The 13,599-nt window shown below is 39.4% G+C and overlaps 1 protein-coding gene across 3 annotated transcripts in view; it reads left to right on the top strand.

The window, feature by feature from the left end:
* LOC123750505 (uncharacterized) overlaps positions 1–10,161 on the top strand; it is a 75,260-nt gene extending 65,099 nt beyond the window's left edge. For all 3 annotated transcript variants that reach the window (XM_069338235.1, XM_069338236.1, XM_069338234.1), the window contains one exon: positions 701–10,161. In XM_069338235.1, the coding sequence (XP_069194336.1) occupies positions 701–811 (111 nt within the window). In that variant the 3' untranslated portion in view covers positions 812–10,161. The remainder of the gene's footprint in view (positions 1–700) is intronic.
* The last annotated feature ends 3,438 nt before the right edge of the window (positions 10,162–13,599 follow it).

The following is a 13,599-nucleotide window of genomic DNA, read 5'->3' on the forward strand; positions in this document are numbered from 1 at the left end:
GCTCAACACCATTAAACGCTTAGGAATTACCCATTCCTAGGTGCTCAGTTGTGTTGCCCTTGCCTTGCCAGGGTTCTTCAAGCAGATACAAGATCTGCTTGAAGTTTGTACCTGTGAGGAGGGTCAGAAAGAGAACTCGGATGACTGTAGAAGAGAAGGAAAAAATATCACGTAAATACTTAACTCATGTTGCTCAGGGCTAATTAGCATTTGTCACCCACAGGCACATACCAAAAAAAAAAAATATTTTTTCTTCTAAACCTGTTAATTTCAGTAATTTGATCATGGTAAAAATAATAAAAAAATCGTAAGTGACATATATTGCCTGCTATAGGGCGGGGAAGTGGGCACTAGTTCGATAACATTTTCAATCGTTTAATTACATATCTTACAACACTGTAAACTAGTTACATACATTACATAGTATTCTATGGCTGTTTTTGAGGCTGCAGATCTCGGAGGCAGCCAGCTGTGGTTTGTCTCGACTCACTGACTTTCTGGGTGCTTTCCTCAGTGGTGACAAATGAATAGATCTTTGCACCTCCAGGGAAATGGGGTACCGGGTTCTGGCACTGGGTCTCCAGTAGACCAGAGAGTGCCACGACGGATGGCACCTTCATTAAAGATGGTAGCTTCAGGGAGCCACTGGGGCTCACTCAAAAATTGACATTTCATTACATTCAACACTTGTTTTTTCCAGGATGATGGTGTAACTAGTGAGCTTTATCAAGAGACACTAATGGGTCATGATCTTCTCTCTGATCCCAGTACTGATCCTCAGTCAACCATCAACCTTCGTGATTTAGAGTAATATGGAAAGCTCTACTTGGGGAAACTATTTTTAGGCAAGTGTAAATTTATGTATTGATCTCATACAGCCTAGCTGTGCTATTTTGCAAATCAGGGTATGGATACATTATTTTACTTCGTAATATTCCAAAAGGTTATTATGATTGTATGTACAGTTTGGCAAATGTTGTGTTTGAAGTTTGCAGTTATCTCTTTGTGGTAGTTCCAAATATACTTGTAAACTTACCCCTTTCTAATTGTACATAAAAAATTGCTCGAGAAGTCTTAACTGTTCTGAACAGGACTGTGGTTATAGTCCTCGTGGCTACTTTTCTTTTTCTTTTTTTTTAATTGATTATACATGTTCAAAACTGACATTGTTTGGCACAAGCTAAACAAGGCTAGTTTAAAATAAACAGTATTTTATTTTCAGAAATGTTATCTTTATCTGAGACTAATATACTGTAGTTTACTTTGCTGGATAATTGTATCTGAGGAGGATTTTTAACTGGTTATTTATTGGGTGGGCACTTTTTGTTAAGTTCATCTGTCTGAATTCTTATGATCTCTTAAGCAAATAGTAGATTTAATCTGCTGTTAAACTAATGGAAAGCAAAAGATATACATAGAATCTTATTTAATTTTAAAATGTTGATTGTTTAATTTCATTGATGGCAGTTAGATTTAATTGGATATTGATGTAACAGTGTATTGTGTTGTATTATTGATTCTAAATATCTATCTTGTGCCTCATTCCATTCTGGAAATTCCCTCTAATTGTATAGCCATGAGAGGAAATCTTCCATGCAGGCCTAGCTAAGCAAACCCTCTTGTCCAATTTTATTTTCTGTACATTGTTGTGGACCTTTACTTATTCTATTGCCACTTTCCCTTTTTACTTCAGGAAATTCTCCCAGAAATCCTGTCACCTGTTCTCATTTCTATATATTCATTTCAATTATTTCTCTCAAACCACTATGTGAGTACTTGACCTTATCTTATCTTGAGTAAGTGGCCTTTTTTATCATCATGTGTCTTCTTACAGTTTTACATTAATAATTCCTTCCCATTTACTTATATCAATAGCATACAGTATCTTCAATAGTTAATTTCAACATCTTGAATTTGAGGTATTGTGCATCTATAATTACAATTATAATTATATCTAGGTAATTATAATTACTTAGGTGTATTTACAGGATGGTAGGTATGCTTGCGATGCCCCATCTTCCCAGTACTGTCAAATGATATTTTGAAACTACCAATGGTTTTCACCTCCACCGCCTTCACACTTAACTTATTCCAACCATCTACCACCCTGTTTACAAGAGAACTTTCTAATTTTTTCAGCAACTGTTTCTTTAGCTTGAATTCATGAACTCCTGTTCCTGAAGTTACAATTTTCAGGAATTCATCCTTGTTAATTTTGTTGACTCATGTTACTATTTTGTACGTAGTGATCATATCCCCCTCTTTTTCTTCAATCTTCTAGCTTTGGCATATTTAACACCTCTAGCCTCTTCGAAGCTCTGGTTTTCAGTTCCAGAAGCCATTTCGTAGCGTGTTCTTTTTGTGATCCTCTGACAGTTCACTATCCTCGAGATCTCTCACTAGATCTCTTTCTTCATCAGAGTTCTTTAAAATCTTCATGTAATTTTTAGGCTGTGTGGGGCCCATTTTCTCCTATTGCATATTCTATAATGTGGCACTTATTCACATTGAATTCCATTTGCCAAGTGTTATTCCATATACTTTTGTCCATGTCATCCTGAAAGGCATGCCAGTTGTCCAAAGTTGCTTACCCCTTTAAATTACCTTACCTTCCCCTTCTTTTCAGTATTGCTGGTTTAAAAAATTCTTCCTTAAAAGTTTTTTGCAATATCTCTCACAATTTTGTATGTGGTGATCATAATGCCCCTTTTATTGACTTAATTGTTTTTGCCTTATTTTGGTGACATGTTGTAGAATTCAATTAAGTTTGCCAGGCATAATTTTTCATTTCTGAATTCACATTTTCCTTCTGTTAGAAAATTTACTCTTTCCAAGTGTTCCACTATTCTTTTTCTGATTATTTCTTTTTAGTGACACTGGTCTGTAATTTAGTGCTTCATGCCTGTCCACTTTCTTAAATAATAGAACAACATTTGACTTTTTCCATATATCCTGGAGTTCTCCAGTCTCGTGTCAGGTTGAAAGTTCGAGTTAATGGGTAACACAGAATCCATGCAGCATCCTTCAATAACCATGGGGCAGCCTAATGTGGTTTAATGCTTTTGCTTCATCTGGTACTTTTAGGTTTTCTTTTACCTCTCCTACATTAGTTTGTTCTGTCTAGTGTTGCCTCTGGCTGAATTATCACCTCTCCGTGGACACCAATATAGTTCCAGTTCATAGACCTCCTGGAAACTCTTGTTGAGTTCTTTACTCACTTCATTGTCACTCTTAATGAGCCTTACCCTTATCTCTGCAGTCCGTTTAGCTTAGGTTTATTCCTTTGCTTCTGTCATTGTCATATTTAAACAGGCTCTGCTGATCTGATTCTAGTATACTTATTCCTTGCTATCTTTAGCACCTCACTTTTTGTTTCTCTTCCCAATTTCCTATATTTTTCCATGCCTTTTTAGTCTTGTTTTCCTTCTTACTGGGTTTTCTGTTTTCTTTTCATCTACTACCCTCTTGAAGGGGTATGAACTGTTTAATTGCTTTGGTTCATTGCCATGTTAAAAATTTCATTGTCTGATTTGCTGACTTTCCTTCAACTGAACATCCTGCCAATAAGCCCTAAACCTACCATAGCCCCCTCATCCATCTTCTCTCACACTCTTCAACTAATTCCGTGGTCTGATTCCATCTTTCCACCTCTGCGATGTAATTGAACATAACACGATCAACATTTTACTCCCTTGCTCAGAATGTTAACTTTTTCATGCCAGTAAAGCTTTCTGTATTTTGCCTTACTGTAGCTCAAATTGTTACTCCATCATTGACATCCCTCAAACCATCATGTTAAAGTGGCACAAAGTTAATTGCGACTAACTCTTGACGGTGATATATAAATGAAGATTCTTTCTTTAATCAGGAGTCATGCAAGCTGCTATGTTCCTACTGTAGAATATGGCATTAAGGATAGTGTGTACTAAAAAAGTTTAGGATATAGTATATGTAGTTATCTTCAATAGACTGTACACTTTATATTTTTGTGGACTAGTACAGAAATTCTTATTAAAAAAATGGCCACAAAAAGTTTACGTGTCAGTTATTTTCACGGTGGTCACTTTTATATTAATAAATATATGATGCTAGTGGCCATAGTTGTGTGGTGGTCAGTTTCACTGCCAGGGAGGTCAGAGGCACATTTACTATGAATATGAATTGCATTGTGAATTTAGGGATGATTGTTATGTAAATACTGTATTGATAAATTAAAGGTGAAATCAACCCATTTAGTTTAAATCAAAATTGAAACAGTGAAGGTGTATTTAAATTAATTAGAATTCAGGGAAAGCTATACAGTATAGTCATTTAAGCTTGAGTGAAATTATATTCAATTAAGTCATGTAATGTATCAATGTCTTTACAGTACAGTCAGTATATTTAAGTTAATTTGGGATATTGCTGGATAAGAATTTAATGTGGTTATATATGTGTGGGGCATTTTGGCTGTACTGGTGAAGATAACTTACTGCTTGTTGAATTTATAAGAGAAAGGTATTAACAAAAGTAGATTGGTAAAGTTATTAAAACCCTGTTCCACTGTGCATGTTTAGTTTTTGTGTTGGACATAAGATTATGGTAGCTTGTTATCAGACTATATTTCAAGAATAAGTATTTTCCATATTTTTATCACATTCTTTATCTATAGTTTATATGACTATTCCATAATACATGAAGTTGTTTGTTACTACCTTTTCTATACATTTTGTTCAGTTTATCAACATTACATAATTGAGGTTAGGTGACCATCATATAATAGGAGTTTTATATTTAGAATCTTGTATATTTGTATAAAAGAGTATTGGGTGGGAAATACCCATGTTGCATAACACTGCCATAGAAGTTAAGGTACAGTATGAAAGGATTGTAGCACCTTATTGCTTCTTTGCCAAAGTATTTGGTTAATCAGTTAACAAGAACTTTTGCTGACAGTTGCAGTGGTTTGTTAATATCATAACATCTAAGATGATGTATTATTAGGGGTAATAAAATATATATCTTTCAATATACATTTCTGGCACTTATAGTAGTTTAGGGTAAAAGAGATGTAACTGCTTTTTAGAAACATTGACAATAACAAAACTTAGTATTTTTCAGAAAATTGGTTCTGAGCACAATACTTGCACAGAAAAAAATTCTAAGGCAGATTTCAACTCAGCACTGGAATTAATATGTTGTTTTAAGATGTACACTTTTACAATTTAGAAAAAGCATACAGCTGGTGTAAAGGTGATTTTTATTTAAACATGACAGGACATTTGCAACCTAAAACTGTTTAAAGTAAAATTCATTATTTCTTGTGGTAGAAATAAAAAAATTGTGTACTGTACTGATTTTGAACAAATATTACTATAAATCATTGTTCCAGAGGTTTTGTTACATTTTAGTGTATGAATGTGCATCTAACAGTTAAATTATATGGTTGTGCTCATTTCATTGAATGACCTGTATGGGATTTCTGATTAATTATCATGAATATTCTTTTTTATGTTGGTATTGCGTTATTTTTATTATTAAACAAAATTGTGTCCTGTACTCAATAATCCTGTAACCACACCTAAATGTGATTACAGGACGAGAGCTACACTCATGGTGTCCTGTCTTCCCAGCACTCTGTCATATAACGTTTTGAAACTACTGATGGTTTTGGCCTCTTCCACCTTCTCACTTAACTTGTTCCAACCATCTACCAATCTGTTTGCAAATGAAAACTAGTATTTTTTCGGCACCTTTGTTTCCTTAGTGTGAATCTGTGTCCTCTTGTTTGTGAAGTTGCTGATTTCAGGCATTCTTTTGTCAATTTGGACGATTCCTGTTAGTATGTTGTAAGTGGTGATCATATCACACCTCTTCTATCTTCTAGTTTGGCATGTTTAACACCTCTAGTCTATCCTCGTAACTTGTTTTTCAGTTCCGGAAGCCATTTTGTAGTTGTAATTTATATATTTTTAAATATAAATGCATTGTGTTAGTTTTCTTGGGGAGTTCCTTGTGGCTCACTAAACCTACTATGTTGATATAATACCAAACTACTAGATGCCATCAATTGTGGAGTTTTTTCGGCCTACTGGAGATCAAAGCAACCCCCCTGACCCCCTCTAGGGAGGCATAGGGAGCAGTGGCACTGTGATGAAATTATCTGTGAATTTTAATCATGTCCTTCACCACCATGGAAGCACCCACAATGTCAGAAAAATAAAGCAAGACCACTGCCTGTTATAAGAAAAGATAGATGCCTCAAACTAAGATCGCATGACCTCAAAATCACTAAAAGAACTCCCCCCAGCAATGTAAAACTATTCAAAATTTATGAAACTATTGCAAGCTCTAGGGAGCCGAGCGGACAGCACGCTAGACTTGTGGTCCCGGATACCGGCGAGAAACAATGGGCAGAGTTTCTTTCACCCTATGCACCTGTTACCTAGCAGTAAAATAGGTACCTGGGTGTTAGTCAGCTGTCACGGGCTGCTTCCTGGGGATGGAGGCCTGGTCGAGGACCGGGCCGCGGGGACACTAAAAGCCCCGAAATCATCGAGATAAGCTCATTCACCTTGCCTCACCTCTCATTTTGGGGGAGAAGGGAGGCAGACCAGGTCAGCTGGCTGTTCCATCCTTAGCTCTTTGTTGATGGTAGATAGACGGTGCTAGTTTTGTTTGCAGGGGTTGAGCTTTGGCTCTTTGATCCCACCTCTCAACTGTCAGTCAACTAATCTTCAGGTTCTTGAGCCCATCATGGTTACATTTGAAACTGTATGGAGTATGGTCTGCCTCCACCACACCACTACCTAATGTATTGCCTTCTCTATTCTTTTGGCATCCATGTTCTGTTTCAGCTAAATGGTGGGTTTTTGCCTTTGTGGTTGCTTCAACATACATGCTGTGAGAGCCAGGAGTATAGGGCACTTGGAGCTGCATGGGCACAGGGATTTCTTCCCTGTGTACTCCTTAGCTCTGCCCTTGCACTACCTGAGCACTCTTTCCTGGAGTGTTCAGAATTCGCTTCCTTATTTATGGTGGTCCTCGCCTGGGTAAGCCCATTAGTTTTAATTTTCTGTCTTGCCTGGGGCCAGGAACAATTTTTGGCTGGTTGGGGTGCACTGAGGTTCACACGACCTAACCAAGGCATGCCGAGGTCTGCCTTCTCAGTCTTAGGTAAGCTGGGTTGGCCTTCTTAGACCTGTTCCATTGTCCATACAATTTTTTTTTTTCCCCATTCGTATTTTGAAACACACTTCCCTTCTTGGGGGACTTGTTTCCTATTTTGGAGTAACAGCATAGCAATGCCAGTGCCTGGGCTTCCTGCAGGGTCATTCCCTGCAGACTGAAAATCCCTTGCGGATTTGGTGGTTCACTGGATATTCCCACTAAACCCACACTCACAATGTGCAAGTTCAAGGGTTGTGCATCATCTGTGTCATGTAGTGATGCTCATTCCTTTTGCCTCCACTATGCTTCCTGCTGGGTTGGTGACATCTTTGACCCCAAGTCATATTAGACTTGTTCTCTGCCTGTTACTCTCCTTACAAACCCTTCTGGTCACATTCAGGGTTTTCTGGCTGCGACTGCTATGTGCTTGAAGTTTCTGTTTTACAGCAGTCTAGGTTGTGTGCCCAGTTGGATACCCTATAGCTTACACGCTTGATGGGGTTCTGAGAGTTTATCTACTCCCAAGCCAGGCTTGATGTCTGAGAGCTTGGTCCAACAGGCCCACATGTTCACCACAGCCCAGTTGGTCTGGCACTTCTTGAAGAAAACTAGTTTTCTCTTGAGGATGTCCACTTTTTTACTGGCAATATTTCCTATACTTGCTGGGAGTATGTTGAACAACAGTGGACTTATGATGTTTATACGGTGTTCTCTGATTGTACCTATGGCACCCCTGCTCTTTATTGGTTCTCTTCTGCATTTTCTTCCATATCGTTTCATTCTAGGATATTATTTTCCTATGTAGATTTGGGCCATGACCCCCCAGTATTTTCCCTGTGTATATTATTTGACATATCTCTCGTCTTTTTTTTTTTAGTGAGTGCACTTTGAGAGGCTACCAATAATTTAGATGCTTTATTGTGTCTGTATGCATATACATATGCTGTATATGTTCCCTGTATTCCCTCTATTTCAGCAATCTCTCCTGCTTTGAAGGGTGATGCGAGTGTTGAGCAGTACTCAAGATGGGACCGCAAGTGACTTGAATAGTACAACGATTGTGATGGGATCCCTGGATTTGAAAGTTCTTTTAATCCATTCTTTCATTTTTCTGGCTAATGCAATAATTGCTTGGTTATGCTCCCTAAACGTTAGGTTAGACGTTATTCCCAAATCCTTTACATGCTGTTTTCCTACTATGGGCAGATTTGATTGTGTTTTGTACCCTGTTATGTTTGAGGTCATTTTTATCGTACCTTAGTACCTGGAATTTATCACTGTTAAACGTATTACTTTCTGCTGCCCAGTCAAAAGCTATTAGTATCTGCTTGTAGTTTTTCAATGTCATCAGCAGAGGTAATTTTCATGCTGATTTTTGTGTAATCTAGGACTGTACCCTGAGGTACGGAGCTTTTAACTGTGCTTGGACTATTTTATTTGGTTGACTTACTATTTGTGTTCTGTTTGACAAAATTTAAAAAAAAATTAGAAAAATGGGAGCCATAAGGGGCTTCCCCTAGAAAATTAGCATTGAATGCAATGAAACAGCAGTTTCTGGGTGAGCATCAATGGCTCCCTGAAATCCTGCCTCCCCCAAGGAAGTTGGGGTGTTTTTTTCATCATAGAACCAAGGGTGGAGCACCCATCTGACCCAGTCTGCCTCCCTCGTCCCCCCAAATGAGATGAAGAGGTGGAGCGAACAAGCTTGTGGTAGTTTCATGAATTTTCAATCATTTATTTACATTGTTGGGGGGAGTTCTTTTGGAGATTTTGAGGCATTGATGGATTCTTTTCTGTTGTGTTTTGCTGACTTTGTGGGTTTCCCTGGTGGTGCAGACATTATTAAAATTCACATATAATTTTATCATAGTGCCACTGCTCCCTGCACTTCTCTAGAGGAGCTGGGATTCTGTCTCTGGTCCCAGGAAGGCAGAAAAGAACTCTGCGACTGGTGGCACCTAGTAGCTTGGCATGATAGCTTAGTAGCTTCATGGGGCTCACCCAGAAATTGGCATTTCATCACAATGCTGGTGTATTTTTTTCTTGAGAAATCTAACCTTTTAGGTTATACCATTTATCAGTCAAGAAAAATAGCATAATGCATAGAATTTGTAATAAAGACTACTGAATTCATTTTGCTTTGCATTTTGTAAAACTCTGATTAGAACTTTGATAGGCATTTTTTACACACACGTGCAAAAGTTAATGATTTTGATTATCTGATATACTAGTATTAACTGCTGATAGTTATATTTTCTTGGTCATAAAATTTTTACTGATAGCTTATATTTTTATTTTTATTTTTATTTTTTTTTTTTTTTTTGGGGGGGGGGGGTCATTCCATAATGAGACTAGCAAGGTTTTTGCCAGTGGTTATGGTTCATCTTAAAAAATTTCCCACAGTCGGGGACAGGAAGCCTGTTAGGATTATTGGTGTTCCCTAGGCCAATTACTGATGACCTTTTCCAGGATGCAACCTACAATGGTTGCCCAACTCCCAGGTACCTACTTACTTGGTTAACTGAGGTATCAAGTGGATGGAAACTTGCCCAACTTTCTATGTATGCAAAAAAAAAAAAAATGCTCCTACATCCACTAGCGTATGGAAATAAGGTGATTTAAGGACATAATTGTATGAATAATTATTATATGAATCCTCATTTATTTGACTCATGAAGCCAAGTTGTGATTTACCCAGCACTGCTCGAAACATAATGTACCTGATGTATAGTTGTTAGCTTAGCCTTCAGCAACTGTCTAGATTGTAGGTTGGAAGAAGTTTCAGTAACTATATCTGGTTTAAATGATAATGTATCTTAATCACATATGTCTAATCTGTTGCAATAAGGTATAGTACAGTGGATCTAATTATTCTTGAATTAAGTCCATGCAAAATATTTGGCTAAAGATCAATTGTTATGCTGTATTTTTAGAACCTACAATTTTTAGAGCTGTAGGCACCCACAAAGAAATTCTTTGTGCAATATTTAATACACTTATATCTTGGGATAAGACTTGGTTTTATTTACTACTAAGAAACCTACATATAATTATATAGCATTGACCCCCCTCCCCCTACCTCTCCAGCCCATTGTCGTCGTGAGGGGGGTTTGGTGGGCGGCTGCTGGAGTGTGATGCTCTATGGGACAACCTGTCCTCTGTCCTTTTGAGTCCTTATGCTTCTACTGCCACCTTCATAAATTTTGCTGGCTGCTTTTCCTCTTCCTCACGTTTCATTTTTCCTTCCCATTTCTTCTTTCCTGCTGACTTTTTGCCATTCTTGAATATTCTTTCCAACGTCTTCCGTTTTGATGGCGCGTGTTTGGGAAGGCACTCTCTCTCACCTGTAGTACTGTGGTACCTGACTGTCAAGTAAGGGGACGCTTTTATTTTCAAACCGTGCCTTTGTTGCCGAGCCTGATCTCAACAGACTGACGGTTCTTAAGGTGGTGATTGCAGGGTGTATATCCACGTTACTCCACTGGGGAACCCAGTTTTGTTGGGTGTCCGATCCTCTAATTGTGGCTCCATGGTGGGTATGGAGGCTTAGTTGTGGAAAAAATTTTGTACTTTTTAGTTTTTATGCCATTCTCTGGCCCTCATTTAAGTTCTCAGACTCATGGGGTGGGCAACCAGGCCCCCCCCCCCCCACATCGGACTGTGTTAGAAGGCCGGGTTCTGCAACTCCTGCTACGTTGGGCCCTGACCAAGCTGCTGCTTTGACTCTCACTGTCTCCCACCTCCTTACTGTCTCCTTACTGCTTTCCCCTCCCACCTTTGTGGCAGGGTTGAGCCCCAAGCCTCCAGTGGTGACCACCTCATCACCTGGAGTAACTCGGTCTCTCGTAACGACTGCACCTTTTACCCCCTCTCTTACTTGGGGGTGTTCGGGGCCTCACCTCTGCACTCTCATTCCTCTCTAATCTAATACTTTACAAGATTTTTTTGGTCCTGCTATATCGACCAAGTATTTTAATCTCAAACCATGTTAATCCTACTCATCCCGATTCATTTATCCATAAACACCTCATTGATTCGGTGGATACCTTTGTCACTTTTAACCCCACCCGTACTGGTAAGTGTGTCGTTGCTTGGCTTCGTTGTCCTGCATAGGAGATAGCCCTCTTCGGATCTCAAAAAAATGCCCAGTTAAATGGCACTGTTCTTCTACACCATGTTTCGACTGGTGATAGGGAACCGAATGACTGCCACGAGGATGATAAATATTTCCTTAAGAGACCCAAGGTCAATCAATCCTCCAGATAGACACATTCACTCAGCCCCCTCTGGTCAGTCATCAGCCTCGTTGCGTTGTGAAGGTCACTTTATAGTACATAGGTCCCTTTCATCTGTCAATCTTGCTGGTGCCAGATGCTACGTTCACGAGTACATTCCCTCTCCTCGCTTTTGCAACAGATACTGGAGATTTAGGCATGGTCCTTTCAGGTGCACAAATGAGGTGTGTCTATGCTACTTTGCTTTCAGAAAGTTTATGCTTTCTGTATGATTATGCTGCCGCAAAGGAGGCTATCAGCACTGGTTCCATTTCCTGCAAAGGTGTTCCATATTTCGACTTCTACCCAGTTATTCATTTCTCAATCCGGGCCCATTGGTCTTCTATTTCTGGTAACAAACTGTGTGGTCTTAAGGGTAGCATGTCCCCATGGCCTTCCTCCTACCACCGTAACTGGCGGTAGGAAACGACGCTGGCGAGATTATGCACTGGTATACATGTTTAACTCACGGGCACTTAATGGAGCGCCGCTCTGCTAACTCTTGTCCAAACTGCATTGTCTCTTATGGTCGTGCATATCCTTGATGAATGTCCTGACTTCCAGGATGTGCGTGTCTTCAGGGACTGAACCCCACAATTCATTTAGCTAAGCAAGTTACAATCTTGAGCTAGTTACAAAATTCAAGACATCGTCACACCATCATTGGGTTCGAGATCAACCACAGTTTTTAAATTAAGCAACTGACATATGTGGAGATATGTTTGTCCTGCACACATACACCACCACCCCCCCCTCCCCCATCCAGTGGGCAGCGGTGGATAGGTTACAATCACTTAGTTACTACCTTCAGTTAGCAAACTGGGGATGTATGGCTAAGATTTCTGGTAGCAGGTAATTTTGAATAAAGTATTTACACATCTCTGGAACATTTGTTAGAATTGTCTCTGTATTCACGTATCCTTTTGCAGTTCATCACATAGTGACTGAGGGCGTGCAAATAATTTTGTTGACAGTTTACATTTGGCCAAGATGAAGACAAATGGTATTTGCAATTATCGATTCAAGTAATTTTCCACAATAGATGTTAAGCTATGTCAAGATTCACCCCCTCCTACCTATGGTTGGGATCGTCCCACGGGTCTTTGCCCCCCAGTACCAGGCGCCACTGCTCGCCCTGGGGCGACTAATGATTGATTGATGAAGATTAAGCCACCCAAAAGGTGGCACGGGCATGAATAGCCCGTAAGTGGTGGCCCTTTTAAGCCATTACCAGTATCAAGAGCTGATACTGGAGATCTGTGGAGGTGCGACTGCACCCTGCGTGACGGGAGCAACCCGTTCTCGCAAATTTAATAAGTCAATATTGACTTATTAAATAAGTGCATAGGTGACATACTTAACATAATAGATACCCTTAAAAAGATTCATAGAAAACACCGACCTTACCTAACCTACTTAGTATGTTAAGATAAGCATCTTATTGCTTCGTAATTACAATTATTACCTAACCTATAATAGGTATAGGTTAAGTAACAATTGTAATTACGAAGCAATAAGATGCTTATCTTAAGATACTAACAAGGTTAGGTAAGGTCGGTGTTTTCTATGAATCTTTTTAAGGGTATCTATTATGTTTAGTATGTCACCTATGCACGTAGTTAATAAGTCAATATTGACTTTACGAATTTGCGAGAACGGGTTGGACGGGAGATGTCTCCCGTGAGTCAACTAAGTTGTTGTTGTTAAAGATTTAGCTATTCAGGACGAAGTGTCCATGTAGCACGGGCTATGGTGAGCCCGTAAGTCAACCAAGGGCTGGCCTTGTATATATACCCCTAACGAGTGGAGAGGTTCGTCTACCTGTGACACACCTGAACCTGCCCGTCTTGACACTGGGACCCTCTCTTTATATCTGGTCTGCTCCAGGTCGCCAGCTGGGTGTTTGTACTGGTGTCCCAGCAACACGTCAGTGGTCTCATTAATTATCTTAATTTAAGGATGCAATCTCATGTGCAGTGCAATGTGGCAAGTAATTATCAAAAGGCACCAAATCGGGAAGGCTATGTAGCACCATCAAATGCGCAAAATAATCAGAGGGCGCTAAATATCACCAAGGATGCCAATACGAGAACAAAAACGCACAAGGCGAACGATATCAAAAGTATCCGAGTCCCCAAGAATTCTATTGAGGGACAGGCGACCGCGAGGGGCGGTC

This window comes from Procambarus clarkii, chromosome 39 (genome assembly GCF_040958095.1).
Source record: "Procambarus clarkii isolate CNS0578487 chromosome 39, FALCON_Pclarkii_2.0, whole genome shotgun sequence".
NCBI lineage: Eukaryota > Metazoa > Arthropoda > Malacostraca > Decapoda > Cambaridae > Procambarus > Procambarus clarkii.